This window comes from Electrophorus electricus, chromosome 23 (genome assembly GCF_013358815.1).
Source record: "Electrophorus electricus isolate fEleEle1 chromosome 23, fEleEle1.pri, whole genome shotgun sequence".
Taxonomy (NCBI): Eukaryota; Metazoa; Chordata; class Actinopteri; order Gymnotiformes; family Gymnotidae; genus Electrophorus; species Electrophorus electricus.
The window spans coordinates 91,153-114,622 of NC_049557.1; the positions used below are offsets into that span (position 1 = coordinate 91,153).

Below are 23,470 nucleotides of genomic sequence, written 5' to 3' on the forward strand. Positions count from 1 at the left end.
CTTCCTGGTGCTGCGGTTCCCACAGCAACTCTACCTGTTTGTTTACTTACTGGTTTTGTTTCCTCGTGCTTCCTTGTTTTGGTTTCTGTCAGTTCCGTCTCCTGATTAGTATCCCCACCTGTTATTGCTTTCGCCTGTATCTTGTTTGTCCACATCCCACAGCCAGCCATTGACTCCTGAAGCCTCTTCGTTAGCCTTCTGGATGCCAGTGTCCCCTGTACCCTCTGTGGTTTGCCCCTCCTTGGCGTTGCGATTCCCATGGCAAATCTACCTGTTTGTTTATTTCCAGGTTTTGTTTTCTCAGGCTTCCTTGTTTTGGTTTTTGTCAGTTTCGCCCCCTGGTTAGTATATCCACCTGTTATTGCTTTCACCTGTATCTTGTTTGTCCTCATTAGTCTCTGTATATAAGCCTTGTATGTTCAGTTTGTCTTTTTTGCAAAGTCTTGTCAACTCGTGTTATGTATCTGAACCATTTGTCATGATGTTTTTTTCTTCTGGTTTATTGGAAGTCTTTATGTTTTATTGCCCTCTTTACCTGTTCCCTGTTTGTTTTGGTTTGCTTCAATGAATGCTTTTTTTGGATCTACAACCTTGGCTTGTACTTTGGATTATGTCTGTAAACTACATGTGTTCTCTAATAAACTGCATTCACCATACTGCATGCAACTTAATCTCTGTTCGTGCTCGGAACTTTAACCTATAACTGCTTGTCGCAATATTATGAAACTATCACATAATTGGAAGCTGTTTTTCATCCTTGGCAGATCTTGGGTCTCTAGAGGGTCTCTGCCTGAAGTGGGATGATCAAAAACAGATTTAAAAAGGCCATGGAATTGTGCTTCAGATTCAAGAACTGGGTGGTTACTATACCACAAAATACTTAACTGGGCATGTGCTCTCCCAGAGAGCAAAGAAACCACAAACTGAATTCTTGCTTGGCTGGTAGGAAAGTGGTAAGCATGGTGTTCTAGATACATCAAGCAATATAATGAGAAAACCTTTACACTTATTTTGAGTACCATGATATGTCTCAGGGATGATGACCAGGACTGACTGATGCGGGGCTAAGTTTTCTGGTCTGGTAGAAGGAGACCAAGTGGTTTCAGCCCATTTTTGCTGAAGGTCATTGATCGCAGTCACCTGCTTCTCTAAACAGGACTGGATGGTTTCATGTGTCAGGCGAAGTATTCTGTCATGAACAACCAGGACAGGTAGAGATCCAATTACAAAGCACTTAATAATCTGTAGCAATACAGACAAATCAGGCAGCAATCAGAAGCACAAAAACACAATCTGAATAACCACTAAAATGTAATGAGGTATGGATTAGGAAACCAGGCATAAAAAACAAGGAGAAAATGCTCAGTACATGGACAAGCGCCAGCAGTACTTTGAAAACAGGAAGAGGCAATGAAGTGTTTGTAGATCCTTAATTGAAGAGACGTGTATATAGTTAGTATTCTGGCCAAGATGTTCTACGCTGGTGTTATTGACTTATCAATGATGGACAGGGTGTTTCAGAGTGGTTTATGTACATGACAATCATAGAGCAGGAATGCTAATTATATGGCACTTAGTAATAAGGGACTGTGCCTTCACACATCCAAAAATGCTAAGAAAGCTCTGTAAATACTTGCTCATGCTTTTGAATGTTTAAGTCAAAGCTGACTTAATAGCAACAACTTGACATTCAATTAATTCCCAGTGCAACAAGGTCTTTGAATCATCCAGGGGAATTTCACTAATTAAGGTACAGTATATTTATTCTACATCTAATGAGAACATGAACAGGAGGTAAGGGTCCTGCTGGGAATAACCATAAATAAAGAACTAAGCACATTGCTTTCTCAATGGCCTTCCCAAAAATTACGCAATACATCCCAATGGTTGGTGTAATATAATCTCATTCACCTGTCAATGAAGCCAAGGACTGGCCTATGTGGACATTAACCAGGGCATAAAAATACTAAGGCCCCAGTTAGCAGCCAGCCAATCAGAACAATGCTTTTCAGTAAGAACAAAGATACTTACTATTGTCACCACTATCACAAACTTGGCCATACACACAATCAATTTATTACTAACCTGCTTTGCATCTACACTCACTGGTCACTTTATTTGGTCCACCTATTCTATAGGTCCATTTTATGGTTGAGCAAAAAGACTAGCCTATTTGCTTGCTATGCTTAGCTGGACAATATACCTTGTTCATCATCGCCACAAGACCATTGCTGACTGAAAAATGTTTGAGTGGTGGACCAGACTCAACACAGGAATGACATGGCATGATAGAGGGTATTGAACTGGCATGATTGTATCAAGCACAGCCAATGTCACTGCTAGGCTGAGTTTAGTATGCCACCCAAAAATATCCATCCAGCAGCAGTCCTGATCAATGAGAAAGAGACTGGGGATTTCTAATAAAAATTGCATATGGCATGTGACTACTCTAACTGTACACTACAAGTGTGTGCTGAATGTAGCTTCCCTGAGGAATTCAATGGGCTTTCATCTGACAAACCTAATCTGTGTCTATGCAGGTAGTCATTAATGTGAAGGATTAGAATTAGTGTGCTGTCTGAAAAGGGTTTAACAATTTTAAAACATGTTTAAAATGGCAGTGTCGTTTCGCTTTCAACTTTCCTTTAGCAATTCGAAAGGCCACATATGTTTTTGTATAAACTTTTAAAAGCAGTCCAGAGCCCACAGCAATACAAAAGCGTTTTATGCTGTTATGTTTAAAATATTAGGTGTCTTTTAAATTCCCATGTCATTGTGGTGGAGATAAACATTTGAACATTGAAGGAATAAAGGGAGCGTGCACTCGATGAAGACCACGGCCGAATTTAGACTAATGTAATGTGTCTACTAGGGTGTAATTACAAACCCCCATGAGAGTCAGTGTAAGCAAGCTGTGGGAACTCCTCTCTGTTCCCCAGCTGGGTCTAATATAGCTGAAAGTACTCCCTCTTAGGTTGCTACAAAAGCTCCTCACGCCGGCTATGTGACTATCGGCTTCTGCATCGGTTTATTGTAAATAAAATATTTAAGGGCTTCATTTGCTTCGGATGCTGGTGGCCATAAAATGGACTGTAGTGTTGATGACAATGTATTTTTGACAGTCCAAGGATTATAAAGTACAAATACACAGGCCGACATGTACAGGGACAGCATTAAACTGTCACCCTATTTATTCTAAGAGCGCTTGAGTTTGTTAAAAGCAGACCGTGGATTAAATATTGGCCACTATACGGAGCATAGATCTGGTGTTTCTTTCTTATTGTAATATCCGAGAAGGGACCACCGAGATTCCCTGTGCGCGACTGCTCATGCGCTGATGTGATTGACCATGAAGCGATGCTGATCGGACTGTGTTGCGTCTGCTGAGGAGTCGGGCGAGAGCATATTTACCAGTGCTCAATAGCCACAATATCTACAAGCCTCACGGAACGGAGGAAATGTACATTCTAAATGGATTTGTTCCGTCCTGCTTTGTTATGTTTCGAGGATTATAACAAGATTGACAGTCACTGCGTTGTTTTCTTTACGTAATCTAACTATTTGCGCATTTACCCTTGATTGGTTCATCTGCTATATTATTTCGGTGTGTGCACGCTGTCGGGGCGTTTTGTTTTGTCCAGAAGAATACATTTTCTTCGGCGTTTCTCTTTGGCTTTCTTAATGGGAAGGGCATGCCACGTTACTGTGATATCCAATGGATAAAGAAACACAAGCTTGTGATTTATTTTCAGGCAAATCTTGATGCACATTTATCCAAGGCAAAAAATTCGGGAGGTAAGGTAAGACAACCTGCATTGTTGTTCTTTTATGTTTTAGAAATCTTGTTTACCTGGATATATTAAAGATGTGGCAGCGTATATGGGAAATGGTGCAATGCAACATCACTTGTATTGGGTCACTACAGGCCATAACATCTCACCTTTCGGAATGATTCTTACTTGTCAAAACTGTTGATGTATCTCTGTGAAATGACTTTGCTTTTAGCGGCAGCGCATGTAAATTTATCTATCGATGTGCCAGTTGCTTTAGACTGTGTGAATGAATGCCTCTTGTTTGTAAACCTGTTATTATGCATGCACGAGTGAGAGCTTGCCAGTCTTTTTTACGGGCGATGTAATAAATGACTCATGCTCATTTATGTCCACGCTACACTCTAATAATGAACTCTCTTTGTTGTAACAATACTTAATCCCTCTTGTTTGTTTCTGTTTCAGTTTAGACTTTGGAACTCCGTAAACCTGCACAGCTGATTTCTCCATTCTACGTGGAGAAGGCATTTAAAAGGCAAAATTTAAATATTTAAAGTAAATATTTTGGAAGCTGGGAGTTATGTTATCTCCTATAGGACGGTGCATTAAGTGGGCAGTCTGTATGGCCCTGGTCCTTATCCATGCATCAGGGACTGATGGTTCTATATTGAATTTCCACAAAACATGCATATGTGCCAGTAACATTGTCAGCTGCTCCAAAATGAACTTAACTACTGTTCCAGTCAACCTTCCCAATTACACAGCAGTGCTTGATCTGAGCTACAATGACATCACCAGACTGCGTGCTGAGTGGACCACATACAAACTCCCTAAACTCCACAATCTTTTACTGAGCCACAACAGCTTGCACTTCATCTCCACTGAGGCATTTGTTTATGTGAGGCACCTGCGCTACCTGGACCTGTCCTCCAATAACCTGCGCCAGCTGGATGAGTACATCTTCGAGCAGCTGGAGCACCTGGAGGTGCTCCTGCTCTACAACAACCATATCTCCCAGATCGATCGCACCGCCTTCTCAGGCATGATCAGCCTGCAGAAGCTCTATCTGAGCCAGAACCTGGTCTCCCGCTTCCCCGTGGAACTGGTCAAGAACAAGACACGGCTGCAAAAGCTGAGCTTGCTGGACCTGTCATCCAATCGCATTAAAGTCCTCCCCATCCCAGAGCTGCAGAGCCTACCAGCCTGGCTCAAAAATGGACTCTACCTCCACAACAACTCTCTTATCTGTAACTGCGAGTTGTACAGCCTCATGACCCAGTGGTTCTTACGGCGGCTGAACTCTGCGGTGGACTTCAGAGATGACTACACGTGCATTCCACCAGGAGCTGACAAGAAAATCCTGCGTGTTTTCGAGCTAAACGTTCACATGAACTGCAGCACGTTCAATGAGTCTATGGAGGAAACCTTTTTGGGGCAGACTCTTGTCCTCAACTGTGACACCCGGCATCGGGAGATGTCCAAGACTTGGATGTTACCTGGCAACATAATAGCATCCCCTGGCAATAACCACAGTGTGGAAGTCTTCCCAGATGGCATCCTGAAGATCAGCTCAGTAAAACTTGAAGACTCTGGCCAGTACACCTGTTTTGCTGTGAGTGAGCACCTTAATGAGACCCTGTACGTGTGGGTGAAGGTACATAACTTCACTGTCAGTGGAACTGGTGACACCCTCAACACGGGGTACACAACGCTAGTGGGTTGCTTAGCCAGCGTGGTGTTGGTGCTCATCTATCTGTACCTGACCCCGTGTCGCTGCTTCTGCTGCCCAGGACAGGGCAAGCCGAAGAACCATCATGAGGACAGCATCCACTCCTCTATACTCAGTGCCACACCAACGCATGAAGACATGGCAACCAAAGCAGAGCTCAGCAGGCATGTGGCCTTCATAGACCCCAAGGACCTGCAGGGTCAGAACGGGAAAGTGAATCCCAGCGGGGTGGAGGAGCTAGATGATGAAGCCAGGCAGGGGAAAGGGATGCGGAAGAAGTCTGTTGCAGACTCCATTAGTTCAGTCTTCTCTGACACACCTATTGTGGTCTAAACAAATACAGCCCAGTGTTCAAATTGGGTGGGGGATGGATGCTGTGAAGAGTTGGTCTAGACACATTGAGCTGTTGTGACCTTGCTGGATAAAGAGACAGACAGAAATTCAGCTTGCACCCTTCAGGATCTGTATGATAAACAACAGAATGTTATATCAATTTCCCTTGTGAGTCTGACAAGGACAAGGTAAAAAAAAAAAACCTTTCCAGCATTTCAATCTGTAGCACCTAAGTATATACTGTGAACAGGTCTTGCCATGGTATAAATGGTAAGTGGACTCTAAAAAGTGATCGTTGAGAAACAGGAAAGTAGATGGCTTAAATGACAAGATTAATTTCTCCATGCATAGAAAGTATAACTTGGAAGTCTTATTATTCAATAAAAGTTGTTGAAAGAAATATACATCCACTATATAATCAAGTAATAAGCATGATTCTTACAGACAGCTAATTAATTAAGAACATCATAGCTTTTACCCTATAGTTATTAGTACTTGGAACATTTACTTCTTCCTTTCCCAAATGCTACCATACCAGCATCACCATGTTATATATAGACTTCAGTCATGAGTCATTGCTACAGGAGTGTCATGCTGTTAACTATCATTATGATGAATGCTGAGTGTATTTGGAGGAACACAGCAAGGTTTGCATCTGCTTTTAGTAATTTAGCACCTCGAAGCTATCAAGGAATACATGCGAAAATTTGTGTAAGCACATGCCAATTCAAAATTCTGCCTGTATCGGTTTTGCAAGAGATGTATAATTGAAAACGAGGTATTCTGACAAATTTCAATCTTAGAGAAAGGTCATTAGCATTGTATTACAGTAAGGAATCACATGTAATATAATTAGGTTATCTGTCTGAAATGAAGCCAAAGTTTATTTCATTACATTGCAATTTCGTACACACTTGCAATAAATCCCCAACCAGTAACTGCTGAAACAGGGTTACAGCTAGCACTGAGTTTTCTAATTAAAAAGCTTGGTAAATGTAAATTTTTTTTAGTAGGATGTTGGTTTGTATTGTCCATTCTAGGTGGGTTATTGAAGGTTTGGGTTGTAGCATCAAAACCTGGATTTGACCTGCCATCTTCTGTGATCCCTAATTGGGGCTGTAAGGGTCACTGAAAACTGATGTCATGTGAGCAGCAGCACTGGTTTTAATATGCCGCTTAAGAGCAAATTAAATTGGTATGTTCTGCACAGAGCGAATTTGAATACAAAAACAATGGCTCGTAATGACTCATGGCTCGACCGTCATCCTGTTTAAGAAAAAATATCATCTGCATAGTATCATTTGCATGAGGCTGTCTGCCATGTCGACCAGAGAAAGATACATTACCTGAATTCTAATTACCTCTTTAAATAGAACAAGGCCTTTTAATATAAAAATAAGGCCATTTCACAATTTGAAACCCGACTCGTTTTCTTGTTTTCTAAACATCTCTGATTCTCATGCTTGTTCTCAAGTTCATTTTATTTGCATATTTTGGTGACATTTCTGAGTCACCCATTGTCAAACAAATGACTGGACCAGGCTGCGCTTATGTATCCAGCCCCCAGAGTGCCTTGCAATCTCGGTAAGAAAAAAGGACCTGGGACAAAAGGGGGAAATTATCGTTTGTTATGGCCCTGAATCACCAGTAGTAATTTGAATGTATTTTTCAGGGTGTTCTTAAGATATTTATTGGAAACTTCAAGTCATTTTATTGGAAACCTGTTAGAAATGTACATGTTAAGATAGCTATAGATAATTATTAAAGCTACAGAAATTTAGCTCTGAGTGGTTATATCTGTATATGCATGTGTATTACCTTGATCAGTTACATCCACAGAAAAATGGTCAGAGCTCCTTAGAAGCTCGGATTGAATATTATCACAGTCTAATGGCAGATGCAATTGAATCTTTACACAAATAGCATAAACCAAATCAGCAGCATAACACAGGAGAAGATCTGCCAACAGCCACACACAGATGCAGCACACACATTTGAAGGTGCAGCATTGGCGCATCCTGATTCTCAGTGTACTGGCACACACCGCACTCTCAGTCTTATGTAGCACTCAGGCACGACACACTATAGCTCTGTTCCAACACCATTAATAATTAGAGCACTCTAGTTGTCCATTTGCTGAGACTGCGACATGATGCAGATGAGAGTGAAATGGCTGTCAGATCAAGCTTATTTTCACCCTTCTTATCTTACACGAATTTTCAAATGGAAATTGAAGGAAGGCTAATTCAGAATGCCAGGTCTGACCCATCTCTGTGGTAATATGCAGAGGACAATTCTGGTGTATTATTGGCTTTAGTAGATCCAGTTTTCGAATGCTGGGTGGCACAGCATTATCTCAGGGAGAAGTCATGGAAAAAATGAGAGCAGCTATGACAGACAGCAGCAGGCAGTGAGCAGTGCAGGCCTTGGAAACGTCTCTCCAGCTCAAGCCAAAATTCTGTGACGAGTTGGTGTCCTCACTTTCATGATATCAATGAGAAGAGGTCAGTGTATCTCGTTTTCAGAAACAGTTCACCTTAGCAAGAGACACGACAGTAAAGCCTTTCCTAAGCAACTCTACAGCCACTGTTGTGTATTTTCAGAGTTCTAACCCTTGGGTATTCTTAGATGGCAGCAGTATTCTCTTGTTAATCTCTGTTCATCATGCTGCATTTTATGGAAAACATATCCATGCTTTTGTGTGTTGGTTCCGTGTTTGTTCACAACGCTTATGAGGCAGTGTTATTGTAACTAACAAGCCATCTTGTCCATGGTGTCTCAAAGGCTGAAATTCTTCTTCTACTGGAGTGACCAAGCCTGCTTCTGGAGATCTATTCTTTTGCAGAGTGGTTCTTACTACACCTGGCTCTAATATGCAGATGCTTGTAAGGAGCCTGTTTAGGTGGTAAGAGCTAAAGAGTGCTAGATCACCGCAAGCATGTTGGCCACCCCTACTCTTTATAATATTGAGCTCTTTATACAGTTGTGACACAAGATGCTGATAATCATTTTATAATAACATTATCTGTAAAGGTTGTGTCTGTCATATGATATTGAAGATACGTTTACAATGTCTTGTCATTTAGATATGTAAGTTGTATTAAGAAATTAATTAATAAACTTTACCAAGCCATTACAAACTGTACCTTTGGAGGCAACAAAGCACTGTATTATAAAATAGCTAATAAAATACGCTTCTTCAGGAATACACTGTTTTATGTAAGAGACATTTTTCAATTCATAGAATTGTCTCGACTACACTTTACATTGCTTGCCTCTAATCTTTGCTTGTATAATGTAAGCACACTAAAATTTGTGAATCCGTTTACCATTTTCTTACTGTGAGCGTCATTTTCATGTGTCAAGTGCCAAGTGTGTAATGTAAGTATTATTTCACTATCTCTGTGTTGAATATTATGTTGTATTGTACTGAAATTTTTGGTATTAGAGACAATTCATTTAAAGTGGCTCCATCTGTCCATAGTCTGCCAATGGAGATACTAGACATACAAAATTTTTAAGCATATTCCAGTTACACTGACCACATCAAAAACTTTTAACATCAAAAAATTTTAACAAATTATTTTGTCCTGTTTTGTGAGAGAAGGAAGATACTGGAAGTCACATTAATACAAAGTGAATGTCTTGAGGGTAGTAATAACCTCATAGTGCAAACATGGCCCATGTCTCAGTAAGCATATTACAAGTGCAATATCCAGTAGATGCTGCATAATGCTGGTTCTTTATTAGGAATTAGAGATGTTTCACTGTAATAGGTCTGTATGTTAGATTGTCTGCAGATTGCAATACCTGCAATGGGGGAGTTTGATAAAGCAAATGCTAGACTTATAATGGTTTTAACATAGACAAATTATAACTTCTTTAGAACCTGAATAAAAAATTTATATCTTCCTTTTTTGAATCAGATTTGTTATTGAGTCTAAAAGTACATTTCGAATGCTGGCTCGATTCTATAACCATATAGTAATTATTCCAATTCTATTGCTTGATATACAAAATAGACCCTTATCTATTTTCAGTTAAGTTCACTTCCAAAACATTGCAATATAATACACCCAAACAGGCCTTTAAACTGACGCTGCAGTGCAATTTTTATTTCCCATCTATCTGCGGAACATCAGTGCTTGACATTTTGGCCGGAACACTAGGCAGACCTCATCAAATACCAGACTGTCCATTCATAGCTAGAGATGCTACTTTGAGAGAACAAGAACGGTAAATACAATGACATTATCATAATTTAATGGTCCTTATACAGGTTTGAGTTTTAAAGACCATAAAAGCTCAAATAAAACTCACATAATAGAATCTAATACAGCAATCATGAATAAATATGAACCAAGTTATAAATTTAACATACATGGAAATGTTTTTGTGCTTAAAATTAAAAAATAAAACAACCTCTGGCCATTCACACAGGTATAAATTCTGAGTATCCAAATAAAACATATTTATGCTGTTTAAATACTGAGCATATTGTAAACACAACAAGTGGTTACAGAACACACCATAGACCACTCTGTTGTCATAGCTATGTAAGCTATTTGTCCAGGCCTTAACTGACTATCAAAGAACAAAGTGGTGACACGATGCCATCTACTGGTGAGGTTGACCACATTCTTGTAACGGTATGATGATAGAGAAATGTATTTCAAGTGTATGGGATATTTATTTTATATTTCAACATCCGACATTATTTAGCAGCATAAGATAGGACTTGAGGTATTTCTATACTCACACACAGATAATCAATTCATTTCCATCCACACATGTAGAAACTCAATTTTAAAAATTCACGAACACACACACAGACACACACAGACACACACTTACATCCTCCTGGGTACATTGCAAAGGTTTGGACAGTCCTGTGCATAAAATTAGTGGCAATACGTGGCAGTAGATGTCTAACTCCTGGTGGGTTTAAGGCAGACTGCCCTCAGTGATGAAGCTTTGGCTGTTAGAAGATGATTAAATTAAAGATTAATGAATTAAGGAATAGGCTCTTAATTTGCCATCTTATTTTGTTTATTTATCTGTCTAAAAGAAGAGCTAAAGAGCTCACCTTCTGTGCTTCGAGTTTCTTCTCCATACTGAGGGAGACTGGACCTGCCTTACTGTCTCTCCGCCAGGCGAAGAGGCTGGATGGGGTGTGGGTGGAGGAAAGGCTGTTGGGTTTGGGCTGGCGTGAGAGTACCTCGAGAGAAGAGGCACTGCTGGTCTGGCGTTTTTTAACGGGCCCTTTCTGCTCATGGCCAAGAGCCCTCCGGTGCAGCCCTGAGGCACCGCAACCATCATGAGAGGAGGATTCTGGCGGAGAGAGTGGAGATGTGCGACCGGAAATCAAGCCCCCTGTTTCGGAAACATGCAGCCTGGGGCGTGGCTTGCTGCCTGGCAAAAGAACGCCATTTATTGGTCCATAGGAGGGGGACAAAGAGAGTCTAGCTGAGGAGGGCTGCCGATCTCTATGGCAAGGAATGGAGATGTTCCTGTTTTGGGTCAGTGAGTCTTCTTCCTCTGGTGGAGACTTCCTGCGCTTTCTGGGTGTGGGGCTCTCCTGCAGTTGCCTAAGCCTGGCCTGCAAAGCTTGCTTGCTGGGGCGGCCCACAGAATTGTGAGGTTGGCTGGTGGCAGAGGTGATGTGGGCTTTGGTCAAGGTTTTGGAGGGGTGTGTTAAGCTAGAGGCCCTGGCTTCTGATTGTCCTGAGGTACTAATATCCCCAGGAGGCCGCTTGGGGACAGAGGAGGTGCTAGTCCTAAGTGAGGAGGCACTGGGGGTGGGGACCCTGCTAGGTGGGCTGTACATGGCATCATGGGAAATGTAAGCAGACTGCAAAGCAGATGTGTAGGCTGATGAAGTGTGATGAGAGCGCAGCTCAGACACCTGAGGGATTTTCCTATGGAGACCAGATACATTTTAGAGAAAAAAAACTCAGCTTAATAAAATATTACTCAATATTTGGTATAACTGTATATTTTTAGTAAGTGTGAACTTATTCACTGCACATCTACTATCCACTAACAACAACAAATCACGCAAACCACATTGCATGGCATTTCCTGCCACAAAATACAATGTCAGTTACCCTCAATATTATGCAATTTCCTTCAATTTCAGTTCTCTAAAACACAGAGTGGGTGATTTGGATGTTCAGTAATGTATGGCAGCCACTTGGCAGAATTGGCTCACTTACTTCCACAGATGGGCACTGAGATGCTGTTCCACCATGGCACTGAGCGCTGAACGCAGGTGGAAGAGCCTACGATCGAACGCCCACATGTTGCAACCCAACACACGCGCCCCAAAAGTGCACAGCTGCAGAGAGAGGAAGTGCAAGAGGGGAAGAGAAATTGACATTTACATTTTACATGATTATTAAACCTATTATTACATATAATAGGTTTATACAATAATTAAATAAATTAATCATTACACTCATTAAATGACAATTTAGAATGCTTTTTTCCCCCCAAAACCAAACTGGTTCAAGTTTCAAAGGGTTGTAATCAGAAACATAGTAAAGTGGCCCACTCACCCCCAGAGGTTTGGGGTGGCATGTGCTGGTGGGTAGATCTTTAGATTCCTCATAGTTTTCACCATCACTTTCCTCACTAGAGGCTGAGTGGGTTGGAGGGCGCAGGGTTGACACCCCCTCTACCCCCTCAGAGCATGGATCCCACTCATTCACCTCCACGCCACTCTCTGATGGAGTCCTAGACCTGTTACATGTGATCACAGAAGACATTCTGATGCCAATATGCTGTGTTACTATGCAGGCTTACAGTGGACCTCAGAAGAAATCATTACTATCAATATAAAAAAATCGCTCCCATTTGCCGTGATTAATGTATCATGCTATATTCTTTAGTACCATTTATAAAATCTAGTCAAGTACTTCCTATACAACTACAATTTCTCTTTATTCCAAGTTGGTCCTGACAGAATTTCAAACTAGCAAGTTCAGCACCTTTAAAAAGAAGTAAAATTCATTGCAGAACTTTATTTACTTGTCAGATGAAATTAACCCATGAATGGCCAGAATCTGATGTACAGAGACCCTGCCAAGTGCATTGCTGCTCCATACCTGAGAGAAACATAGCTGGCCGTATGGCGCCTACAGGCCTGGGGCCCTGGCTCTGCTGTAGGGGCCTGAGGGCAGGGTGAGCCTTCAGTGGGTGCGTCTCTGGCCAGAGGAGCGCGCTCCCGAGCTTTGGCACTCATCTTCAGCTCCAGAACCAGCTGATCAAAGCTCTTACTCCTCCCTTCGACTTGCCTGCGCTGGTGGATAGAGTGAATCTGAAGGACACGAGACGATAAGCGGAGATATTGGTTCATTTTTTAACAGTGTTCTGAAAGCAGGCTTATAAATGTTAAATTTTATAGTTCATGTATTTTAGAAGTTTCAGTGCAAGCATATGAAGGAATTTTCGTCTTACGTCCCGCAACTTCTTAATCCATACTAATGCCACCATCTCCATGCAGAGAGGTGGCAACATGAACTTGCATCACACTTGTATTATATATAATTGTATTATATTATATTTAACTTGTATTATAATCATTGGTGTAGTATTAAACAATGTTAATTGTTGGCAATATCATACGTTTATAAGCAGAACATCATGAACATAGAAATACCCTGAAAATGACAAAACCAACCACAAACCTTTCATAGACTCATAGGTTTTGCTCCAAGCAAGTAATCTAGAAATGTTCTAATGCACTTTACATATATTAATTTTATACGTACATTACATGTGAGCAGTCTGGTGCAGAGTTTTTTCCTTTCAGGATCAAGTACTCCACAGTGCTTGTCCAAATCACATTCTTTCTCTGGACAAAACAAAGACATTTTTTTATATGTGAACTTTTTCACAATTTTTTGTTGTTGTTTTTTAACATCTGTTCTGGTCCAAATAAGAAGCTTTATTTTAGACAGCCACAGCCATTTTCATAAGAATTCAGAAATTGCAATCATACTGGGGACTTTCTTATAAGTCCTGCTGTAGGTCCTGGGGCCGTGCAGGGCCCGGGGCATGTGCGTCCCCTTCTGCAGCGCCTTTTCTGCTGGGGGAGGCATCCTGGGTGAGGCGGGCCCTCGATGCCACGGTGGGTCTCGGGGAGTCGGCATGGACAAGCATGGAGGTGACGGTGGGTTCCCATGGGGGTACTGATCTAGCTGCAATACGCTGAAAGATATAACAGGAAAGTGAAACTTTGCTGAACTTTGTGGTGAGGAAAGGGTTAATGACAAAACGAAAATAGCAAAAGCAAAGAAAGGCTGGTAGAGCAGGTAGAGCATGGTGTTAGTAACACGAGTCACGGGTTCAATTCTCAGGAAGCACACGTACTGTCATAACTAACGTACTAACCCTAACCCTAACCCTAACCCTGCAAGTTGTTAAATATGTATGTATGCAAATGTTTAATTTTTGGACAAACTATAAGATTTCATACATCCTCTGGTAAAGGAACTGAGATTGAAAGAAAAAGAACATCCAGAGGAGATATATACATATATGCATGCACACATATACATATACATAACTAAAGAAACAAACAGCAATTATTTGTTGCTTACCTGGTCCTGTCCTTCTGGGCTTTGGGTGCTTTGTGGATGGGGGACTGGAACTGTGGGACCCTGAGGGGTCCGGCAGCTTGCTGTTTCCCGTCATGTGCCTCACGGAGGCCACCGTGCTGAGCAGGGGGCCGGCCGATGTGTAGCCAGTGTGACTGTGGCAATGAGAGGGACGCGTGGGGGCCATAGAGCTTGCTGATTGGGCCATGCCGATGCTCGCAGTGTTTTTCAAAAGCTTGGGGTTTCACTACCTGCCCACAGTGACTGCACACCACCAGGTAGAATTCGTCATGCGCAGGGCAGTGGCCGTATATGCACATATCTGTGAACAGGAAATTATATTTTTAATGCCAAAGTGGCTGAACATATTTGTGTCAACTACAAGTAAATTGCAGTTGTTTTCGATTATGCCATGTGCCACTCCTTCTTAATTACAGCACACTATGGGCAGTGTCAGGCATCAAGTGCTGCTGACAAAAGTAACATCTTTCAGGACAGTGGGACAGCAAGACCTGCTCACCCTCTTTTCTAAGAGTCATGGTTTCCATCCTTTTTTTCACATTCTTGCTGCACTCTTCTCCAGAGGACCCTAAAAAGTACAGTCAAATGAAATAACAGATAATATACAAAACAATTAGAAGGCAAAAAGCTGTTACATGTTTTGTTCTTAAAATAAAATTCGTGCTCCTTTATCAAGTGAGCTGGGTGTAACTTATTTGGCACACTTACACCACTGGTCGCAGATTGAGAGGCTTATCGATGTTTTCCGCCGTCAGAATAGGTGGCCCATTTACTTTAAAGCATACTATCACACAATACTGATTTTAATGTAGATATTTATTCGTGGTAGCGCATAGATCTTTGTAAAGATATTGTTGTTAAGGGTGTATCAGCTTGGACCTAATTTAAGATGCCATAAGTCAAAGAAGGCGCGACATAACACAACTTGAGAGTATCACAAGGAAATCAAAATGCGCCTCACATTGTCCCAGGCAAATACAGGAAGAAAGGGCAATTTGATTTCACCAACTTCTAGTGAACATTAGTGTACACAGCATTAGAAGAATGGTTATACTACTGGCAAATCAGTACGAGCCAATGATTAAGGCACTCGTAACCCAAACCACTGGCCTGTCAACAGGACAGTCAGTGGGCTGTGTGCTGTTGTTGAATTGAGCGCAGTAGTTTGCTAGCATATTTGCCATGATAGTTTTGGGGACTGAAGATGAGCTCCACATTCACTTCCTGTTGTCTATAATTCATTTATCTTAGCAAGCTAGCTAAATGAATTCTAGACAACGGGAAGTGAATGTTAAGATAGATTGCTAAGCTATCTGCCATAACCCACCTAAGCTTGGTTAGCATGTTGGCTAGCTAGCCTGACAACTGAAACCGGATCATAAAGCTTTTCTGTAATATAAAAGCTAATAAATATACGACAACTTTAAGCACAATTCTTTTCAAACTCGTATAGCGAAGTGAACCTTTGGAAAAATTTGTCGTTTGTCTGTCAATCACTTAACTGAGCGCTAGGACCTGGGAGATTTTCCAAAGTACGGTGCTGACTTCAAACCTATGCCGCGCTAGGACCCAGTGGGTCTTTTGTTTGGGTTATGGTGAACGGTGTGTCCATTTTAAATAAATTATTTTTACTGTGACTGGTAGACATAGTGTCAGCCAAGATAATGATTAGGGCGATTCTGTCACTCACCCTCCGGTGTGGAAACGTCGGCTTTATCTATCCAAGAGTTCCAACTTTGCCCTACAAATTCATCAAGGATGGAAATACGCCGATCTAGGGCAGCCATTACTGTTTAGCGCGCGCACAGCCCGCCACCATCACTACACGAGCGCGTATTCGACGTCATTCCGCGCGTTCGCGATAGACAGACTTGTGCTCGGGCATGCATCTGCAACGTCCTTACGCTCAAGTATACAAATAGCTTTCCCCTCCAAATAGAGCAATACGCAAGGATATCATTAAACTCGAGGAGAAATAAAAACAGTAACCTTTTCGTGGCAACCAGTATCCCTTTGCTGCTCCATGTATAACCAGACCACTAGCCACTTTGTGTTGAGATCTGCACTGCTCAGAAATGTGGTTGCCTGTTAACGCCTTTACATATATAGAAAAAGGCCATATCCCCGAAATTGTGACATAACTTCACCTTAATGTCTGAAAACTGCACCAATAGGAATGTTTATCTGAACATAGGAATACATCAGATTGGGCCTGCCTACATTAAAAGCTTTCACAACCAGTACCCATATAATGTATAACACCAGATTCACAGTAAAAGAAAAAAAAAAAAAAGCTTTAAAAGTCAAATTTAGAAATACTGCTGACAAATAAAACCTTCGAAGAAATCATTTTCAAATTTCACTCGATATAGCTTAGCCTTTTTAACATTTACCAACATTAGAGTTCATAATCTTAATTGTGTTCCATTCCTTAAGTATGAAAAATTGAAATAACTTAAAAAAAAAAAAACCAAAAAAAAACCCCAACACATTTTATTAACCTGGATTCATTTTAAGGTAACACATTAAAAACTTACCAAAATGTACTTTACATTGCATGCTTAACATTACAAGAGCTAAGACTAAAACAAGCCTTTTTTGACAAAACACTGTAAATTTGTACTTTTAAAATAAAACATCCTGTGCTAGAGTTTTGCAGCCATAGCTATTCAAAAGTTTGCACAAGCTAAGTGGTAGGTAAACACTCTTCCATTGCATTATATCTGATTGTTTCAATATGTCCTTGTGTATAAATGTATGAACAGAACTACATTCAACAACATCATAGTGATGATATTGCTTGAGATGCTGCTGCTGCTAAATTATTACTAAAATGGACCCTTAAGATAATTGGAAAACTTACAACACATTGATTATGTGACCTCAATCAAGTCTATAAAGGAGGCATTACTGTTTCATGGAACAAAAATATTTAATTTCTAGAAATGGGCTACTTCAAGAGCAAAACCCAAACTATTACTAATAGAATGATTACTTCTAACAAATTCATATTGTAGTCAGAGTACCTCAGGCACAGAGCTACCCAAATACAACTATCTGACAACCAAAATGGTCTTTCCTTCTTACAAGCTCTCTCCTATTAAGTGTGACTTCTTAAAAAAATCCTATAGTTTTCGGTATTCAGACTTGTATTCAGGAATGTATGTTTTCTATTTGCTGGCCAGTGATGGTTTTCGTGCTGATGGTAAACCCTGACAGCTTTGAAGCTTTAAACAGCCCCTACATCTGAATGTGTTTTGCAGCATACTTGTCCATCTGAAACATCTATGCTCAAGTTAAGAAATGTTAATCTACCAAAAAAAAAAAGACTAATTTTGCTAATTCACATGACATTAAAAAAAGGAATATGACACCACAGTATCTGTATTTCAGATATCTGTCTTACTGATACCATTAGGAAAGACTTCGGTACCAAGATTGAGACAGGAACATAATTTCAACTGACATTCTGAAAAATTCAGACTGAAACCTCTGCTGCAGTAAAGTACAAAGTTGAGTTCCTGAGCTCTACCATATCGGAAATGGAAGCAGACAACACCTGCTTTATAAATATAAACAGAACGTCATTTGTCAAGGCTGCCTTGTTCCTTCTTGCTGAGTGACAGAAAAAGCTGATGATTTGTGGAATGGTGTCTCCTTAAAGATGAACCAGCAGTTCCCTCCCCATAAAATAAGATTGAGGAACCCAGAAATCTATAATAGAAAAAAGTATTGAGAAAAACATGATTGAAATGGCCTAATTATAATAGATCCACTTTACAATATTCAGCTTTTAAATTCAGGTTCTTGGCAAATTATAACAGCTGAAGTGTCTGTTTGGATTGAACACTTTAGTCACATCTGTTTTGATGCAAAATGTCATTGCTATAGCAACTGATCAAGCAAATAAGTGAGCCTCCCACACAAACTGAGGATTAGATGTTGAATATGACTCTGACTTCTGACTTTATAATAAAATGTACAGTTAGTACAGAACAACATCAGTATAAAAATATTAGAGGGATTGTTGTTTAATAGTTATCAAAATATTATATTTTCATTTATAATGTGTCACATTTCAGATGATAGGTTGTTGGCTGTGTCTTTTGAAGATGCTATCTTTAATGTTAGTATAATGTCATGGCTAAAAAATACAAAATACCATGGAACTGGGAAATATAACAGTATTGCAGAGTTTGTACATCACTACAAACACAGGTTTGTAGAAGAAAAAAAGTGGTTTGGAATATTACAAAATTTTAAGACATCTTACCACAGAGGAATTGAGGGGGCCAAACCTGGGAAGGGCACCAGGCGAGCATTTTACAAGTTCCTTACAAGCACGAATGTAGGAAACCAGCACAGTTGGACTTGTTGCACTTTTCACATCAGTAAGGCCTTTTCCCCATGCACAAGAGGACACCAGCCACAGGAACGTGAAGGCTACAGTAAGCAGCAGATCCTGTAAAATAAAGGGTTTCATTGTTCCTGTACATGCCTTGCTAAAAATGAACTGCACACATCAAGGACTCCTGCCATGCAGAATTCAATTGCCAAAGGTATTCGTTCATCTGCCTTCACATGCATATGAATTGTAGTGACATCCCAATCTTAATCCACAGGGTTTAATATGATGTCAGTCCACCCATTGCAGCTATAACAGCTTCAACTCTTGTGGGCTTTCCACAAGGTTTAGGAGTATGTTTATGGGAATTTTTGACCATTCGTCCAAAAGCGCATTTGTGAGGTCAGACACTGATGTTGGCCGAGAAGGCCTGGCTCGCAGTCTTTGCTCTAATTCATCCCAAACGTGTTCTATTGGATTGAGGTCAGGACTCTGTGCAGGTTAGTCAAGTTCTTCCACACTAAACTTGCTCATCCATGTGGACCTTGCTTTGTGTACTGAAGCACAGTCACGTTGGAACAGGAAGGGGCCATTCCCAAACTATTCCCATAAAGTTGGGAGCATACAATTGTCAAAAAGCTCTTGGTATGCTAAAGCATTAACAGTTCCTTTCCCTGTAACTAAGGGGCTGAGCCCAACTCCTGAAAAACAACCTCACACCATAATCCCTCCTCCCCTCCACCAAACTTGGCATAATGCAGTCAGACAAGTACCGTTCTCCTGACAACTGCCAAACCCAGACTCGTCTATCGGATTGCCAGACAGAGAAGCGCGATTCGTCACTCCAGAGAACACGTCTCCACTGCTCTAGAGTCCAGTGGCGGCGTGCTTTAGACTACTGCATCACATGGCCCACAACTTCGTGGCTGAGTTGCTGTTGTTCCCAATCTCTTCCACTTTGTTATAATACCACTGACAGTTGACTCTGGAATATTTAGTAACAAGGAAATTTCATGATGACTTGATGCACAGGTGGCATCCTATCATGATGCCTAGCATGCTGGAATTCACTGAGCTCCTGAGAGCGACACATTTCACAAATGTTTGTAGGAGCAGTCAGCATGCCTAGGTCCTTGGTTTTATACACCCATGGCCATGGAAGTAATTGTAACACCTGAATTTAATGATTTGGAGTGAATACTTATATTATATATATATATATATTTTAACAGGGCTGAAAAAAATGCCCTTGCTTTGACTTCTGATCTGTCAGGCCTGCATTTGCTGCTGCTGACTGTAAAACACAACCTGCTGTTTTTCATTTACACAAACGTGTGAGGACAGCTAACTGCTACCTCAGCATCACGTCAGAATGCACAACTCATTTAATTCAGCCAACGCTACTAAAGAGCATATAGCTGTTCCTTAGCTGTGAAAGGTTTCAGCTATTGTCTGGTAGGACATTCTTTCTTTAAATGGCTCAGAGGACAACACTTCAACACTTACCCCTGGACCCAGAAAGGAAAAGAAAGAAAACAGTTTAACAGTAAAAGTGAAAAACAACTACTACACATCTTAAAAAGGAAGACACTGAGCTTACCATACTTAGAATCAAACATACCAGAAATTTCCCACCATGGTTAAAATCAGTAAATCTACAAAGCAATTATGACAAACACTGTGTAGTAGCATAGAATGAAAGACTATTTACTCCCATAAACCTATTTATTTAAGCAGGAGTGCTAGGATTGTGAGGATCTGTTGCTCTGTCTTGTCTTGATATCTGTGGTTTCTTATCTTGTGTTTTTGTTGGTTGAAGTCAAGTAAAATCATTTTAATGCACTTCAACAGAGAACAGTGTAATGCTCAGAAAGTTAAACATCACACATTTTGCTTTTCTTAAAAAAAACAAGTATTATTATGGAAAGCATAACATCAAGCCCAAAGTAGATTTCAATTTACACAAGTAGATAGTGAGCTAAAACTTACTCACCACAACAGGTCCACGGTTTGACTCGCGATACTGGTGCAGGTAGCCTGTGTACAGTATGAGAGTACCGGTGCAGTAGAGGAAGGCCAGAACTCCAACAGTGACAAAGAACTCTGCTGAAGAGGCATGATTTCCAATCAGGTTGTACTCAGTTTTTGTACCATTGACTGAGCACACCGGGACCTGGAATGCCTGTTTATTGAGTCTATGTGAGAAAACACAGTGATGGAAGAAAAGCAGAATTTGTGTATTGCAAAATAAAAATAAGGCCAAATTAATTCAACAGAATGATAATATGGTAGTGTGAAATCACTTAATAATGTTTAATAAAAATATGAATTACATTTACCTAAAAGGATATCCAAAACTGATTGAGATCTCGTGGATAAGTCCTTGGCACTGGATATTAATGTTTGTTGTGCCAGAATAACTGCCAGTTGATGCAAATGCAAATATGGCAAAAACCTGAGGATGCAATCCATAAGATCAGATGAATAATAAAAGAGAGGTGATGTCTTAAAATGAAAGTAATTTATTACTTGCAGAAAAATATGTTCTAGGCCTTTTAAGGTCCTGTCGATAATAAAATATGTTTGAGGGCATAGAGACGAAAGGGTAACAACATAGGGATTTTTTTAAACTGCCATTAAAAAATAGACCGTGGACCCAATACCGACACCAAAAACGTATTTACACTCATTTTAATACTCATTCGTTTCCTCTCTTCAACGACATCCTTCCGAAGAGGAAGTTGTTATTTTGGGGTGTTAACAAGCACTTTATACAAAGTTAAACTGAGAAGTCAGTATTAGGCTGCAAAGATGGGTGCTGTAGTACATTACATATTAATTCCTGTACAGCCTCAGTTCTAGCTCAGGGAAACAATCTTTGATGGGGAAGAAAGATATTGCTCATCATTTTTGACAGTTTGAAGACATTCTACAAATAAATGGCTCAAAAAATAATTTCCGATGCTTAAAAATGTGACAACAAATTTGATAAGAATATCAAGTGCTACCAAATAAAATGTAAAGGAATTAAAATCATCTGACATCCATGCACAAAAACGGTTTGAATCAAGACCTGGAATGTTGACTTAGGCCCATCTCTTGTTGTCTTCACTTGTGTTCAACAAAACTTAGATATATACTATAAGTATTAATTTGGGTTTTTGTTTGTTTGTTTGTTTGTTTGTTTTTTGCTGTTGCTTACTTTACAGTCAACAACGGAGTAACCTAGTCCGGTGCGGGCATCACTCCGTTTTTCGAAGCGGTTAACGTAATGAAAAAGTAAACTCACCCATTCTAGGACGCGTATAAATCCCAGTGGTTCTTTCAGCAGAACCATATCTAAACCGAATACGGTCATTGATTTCTGATTATTTGCACAGCAGTTCAACGGTGACGGACACGAAAGACTGGACGTCGACACTTCTATAAGAGATGTTAGCTAGCTAGAAAACTTGTCAAACTTTTAGCGCCCCCCCCCGAGTTTTGTCTTTTGGCAAGACGGAATTCACGTAATCCACTACGTTGTGTTCAAGCCATCTGTGCTTTAAATCTGAATGCGCCTATATGCGATATTACGGTATTTCGCCGCAAAAATAATTTAGGACAGAAATCCTGGGAAACGACAAATTCTTAATTCTGATGCTCCGAAGGTGTTCAACAAATCGATAAGAAAGCCTTCTCTTGATTTCTCCAATACAGGCTACAGTACCACAGCCATTATTTGAATGGTCATGTCGTTGATATTTTTGTCTCATCTGTAGGTCTCCTCATCGTCCTGGAGGATTCTAAATATATCATTAAGTATATCAGCCACTGTTTTATTTGTAAGATATTAAGTTAGCACCAAGGGAATTCTTGTAGTCTTAACAGCAGATTGTTTGTAGGTTCGCGCGTACAGCGCCTTACAGCGCGTACACTCTCTGAACAGGTAAAACACGAGCAAAGGTGTCATCTACGACTTCCTCGGGAAACCCACAGTTTTGACGATTTTTACACATTTCCATGCTTTTCTGGCGGAAGTCTTCCTTCTCACGGCGAATGTGTTTAAGTCTAATTAGCTGTGAGTAAGGGATGGGTTTTTCTTTTTTTTTGCTGGCCTTGGGATGTGAAGAATTGGAATTCATATAGGAATGAGAGTCTGTATGTTTATAATAGAGAAGTAGGCTAACAGTGAAGTAACAGAAGACTTCTCAGGGATAAGACATAACTGACATGTCTGCTATTTCTTCATTGCTAGCCTACATCGTTGAGAATGCGATGCACAACATAAAAAAGTTCCATATAAATCCACTAAATATTATTAACAACTCCTGTCTCAGGGAGACTTACTTTTACATTTACCGCTTTCTTGACACCATGGGGAGCTCACCTAGCATCACTGAGGATTGATTATAGCCATTAGAGGGCGACACATATACAGCACATATCTCAAACAGAGCAGGGTGAGAGATGGCAGCATGTCAAACAGCTCTGAAATATTGCAGGACTTTGCTTAGAATTAATGCTCCATGCTCTTATCAGCTCCTGTCTTGGTTGTTGTAATATTCTTCTTTTAAGTCCTTTAAGCAGATTTCACAAAGTCAGTTGCACTGGTTACCTGTCTCTTCACATATTAAATGCATTTGCATTGACTCACTACTTTCAGAGACCTTCTTGGTCTTACTCCCGTACA

The 23,470-nt window shown here is 40.4% G+C and overlaps 3 protein-coding genes across 7 annotated transcripts; 1 reads left to right on the forward strand and 2 right to left on the reverse strand.

Moving 5' to 3' along the window:
• The first annotated feature begins 3,373 nt into the window (after window positions 1-3,373).
• amigo1 (adhesion molecule with Ig-like domain 1) lies at window positions 3,374-9,744 on the forward strand. Of its 3 annotated transcripts, none has more exons than XM_027007076.2 (2): window positions 3,374-3,800; window positions 4,236-9,744. In XM_027007076.2, exon 2 carries the CDS (start codon window positions 4,351-4,353, stop codon window positions 5,830-5,832), a length of 1,482 nt encoding a protein of 493 aa, XP_026862877.2. In that variant the 5' UTR covers window positions 3,374-3,800; window positions 4,236-4,350; the 3' UTR covers window positions 5,833-9,744. The 3 variants fall into 3 exon arrangements, with proteins under 3 accessions (XP_026862877.2, XP_026862879.2, XP_026862878.2); XM_027007078.2 differs by having other exon boundaries at window positions 4,241-9,744; XM_027007077.2 differs by having other exon boundaries at window positions 3,374-3,795.
• atxn7l2b (ataxin 7-like 2b) lies at window positions 7,971-16,260 on the reverse strand. Of its 2 annotated transcripts, none has more exons than XM_027007074.2 (10): window positions 16,144-16,260; window positions 14,953-15,021; window positions 14,436-14,754; window positions 13,835-14,043; window positions 13,605-13,687; window positions 12,939-13,150; window positions 12,390-12,573; window positions 12,048-12,169; window positions 10,919-11,750; window positions 7,971-10,810 (listed from the first exon to the last, which is right to left on the reverse strand). In XM_027007074.2, the coding sequence occupies exons 1-10, from the start codon at window positions 16,238-16,240 to the stop codon at window positions 10,793-10,795; spliced, it is 2,145 nt and encodes a 714-aa protein (XP_026862875.2). In that variant the 5' UTR covers window positions 16,241-16,260; the 3' UTR covers window positions 7,971-10,792. The 2 variants fall into 2 exon arrangements, with proteins under 2 accessions (XP_026862875.2, XP_026862876.2); XM_027007075.2 differs by lacking the exon at window positions 16,144-16,260 and adding an exon at window positions 15,162-15,992.
• Window positions 16,261-16,931: 671 nt separating this feature from the next.
• sypl2b (synaptophysin-like 2b) lies at window positions 16,932-22,256 on the reverse strand. 2 transcript variants are annotated; one of them, XM_027007085.2, is made up of 5 exons: window positions 22,088-22,256; window positions 21,138-21,253; window positions 20,792-20,993; window positions 18,752-18,915; window positions 16,932-18,167 (listed from the first exon to the last, which is right to left on the reverse strand). In XM_027007085.2, exons 1-5 carry the CDS (start codon window positions 22,154-22,156, stop codon window positions 18,038-18,040), a joined length of 681 nt encoding a protein of 226 aa, XP_026862886.1. In that variant the 5' UTR covers window positions 22,157-22,256; the 3' UTR covers window positions 16,932-18,037. The 2 variants fall into 2 exon arrangements, with proteins under 2 accessions (XP_026862886.1, XP_026862885.1); XM_027007084.2 differs by having other exon boundaries at window positions 18,727-18,915.
• Window positions 22,257-23,470: the final 1,214 nt, after the last annotated feature.

Excerpts from the sequence above, each read along its gene's own strand:
- atxn7l2b (XM_027007074.2), bottom strand. The coding sequence starts at position 16,240 with ATGGCTGCCCTAGATCGGCGTATTTCCATCCTTGATGAATTTGTAGGG. Across the intron at positions 15,022-16,143 it reads CGACGTTTCCACACCGGAGG|GGTCCTCTGGAGAAGAGTGC; the intron begins GTGAGTGACAGA and ends TGTACTTTTTAG. Across the intron at positions 14,044-14,435 it reads GCCCAGAAGGACAGGACCAG|CGTATTGCAGCTAGATCAGT; the intron begins GTAAGCAACAAA and ends TATATCTTTCAG.
- amigo1 (XM_027007076.2), top strand. The coding sequence starts at position 4,351 with ATGTTATCTCCTATAGGACGGTGCATTAAGTGGGCAGTCTGTATGGCC.
- sypl2b (XM_027007084.2), bottom strand. The coding sequence starts at position 22,156 with ATGACCGTATTCGGTTTAGATATGGTTCTGCTGAAAGAACCACTGGGA. Across the intron at positions 20,994-21,137 it reads AGTTTTGGATATCCTTTTAG|ACTCAATAAACAGGCATTCC; the intron begins GTAAATGTAATT and ends TTTCTCACATAG. Across the intron at positions 18,916-20,791 it reads CAAACCGTGGACCTGTTGTG|GATCTGCTGCTTACTGTAGC; the intron begins GTGAGTAAGTTT and ends TTTATTTTACAG.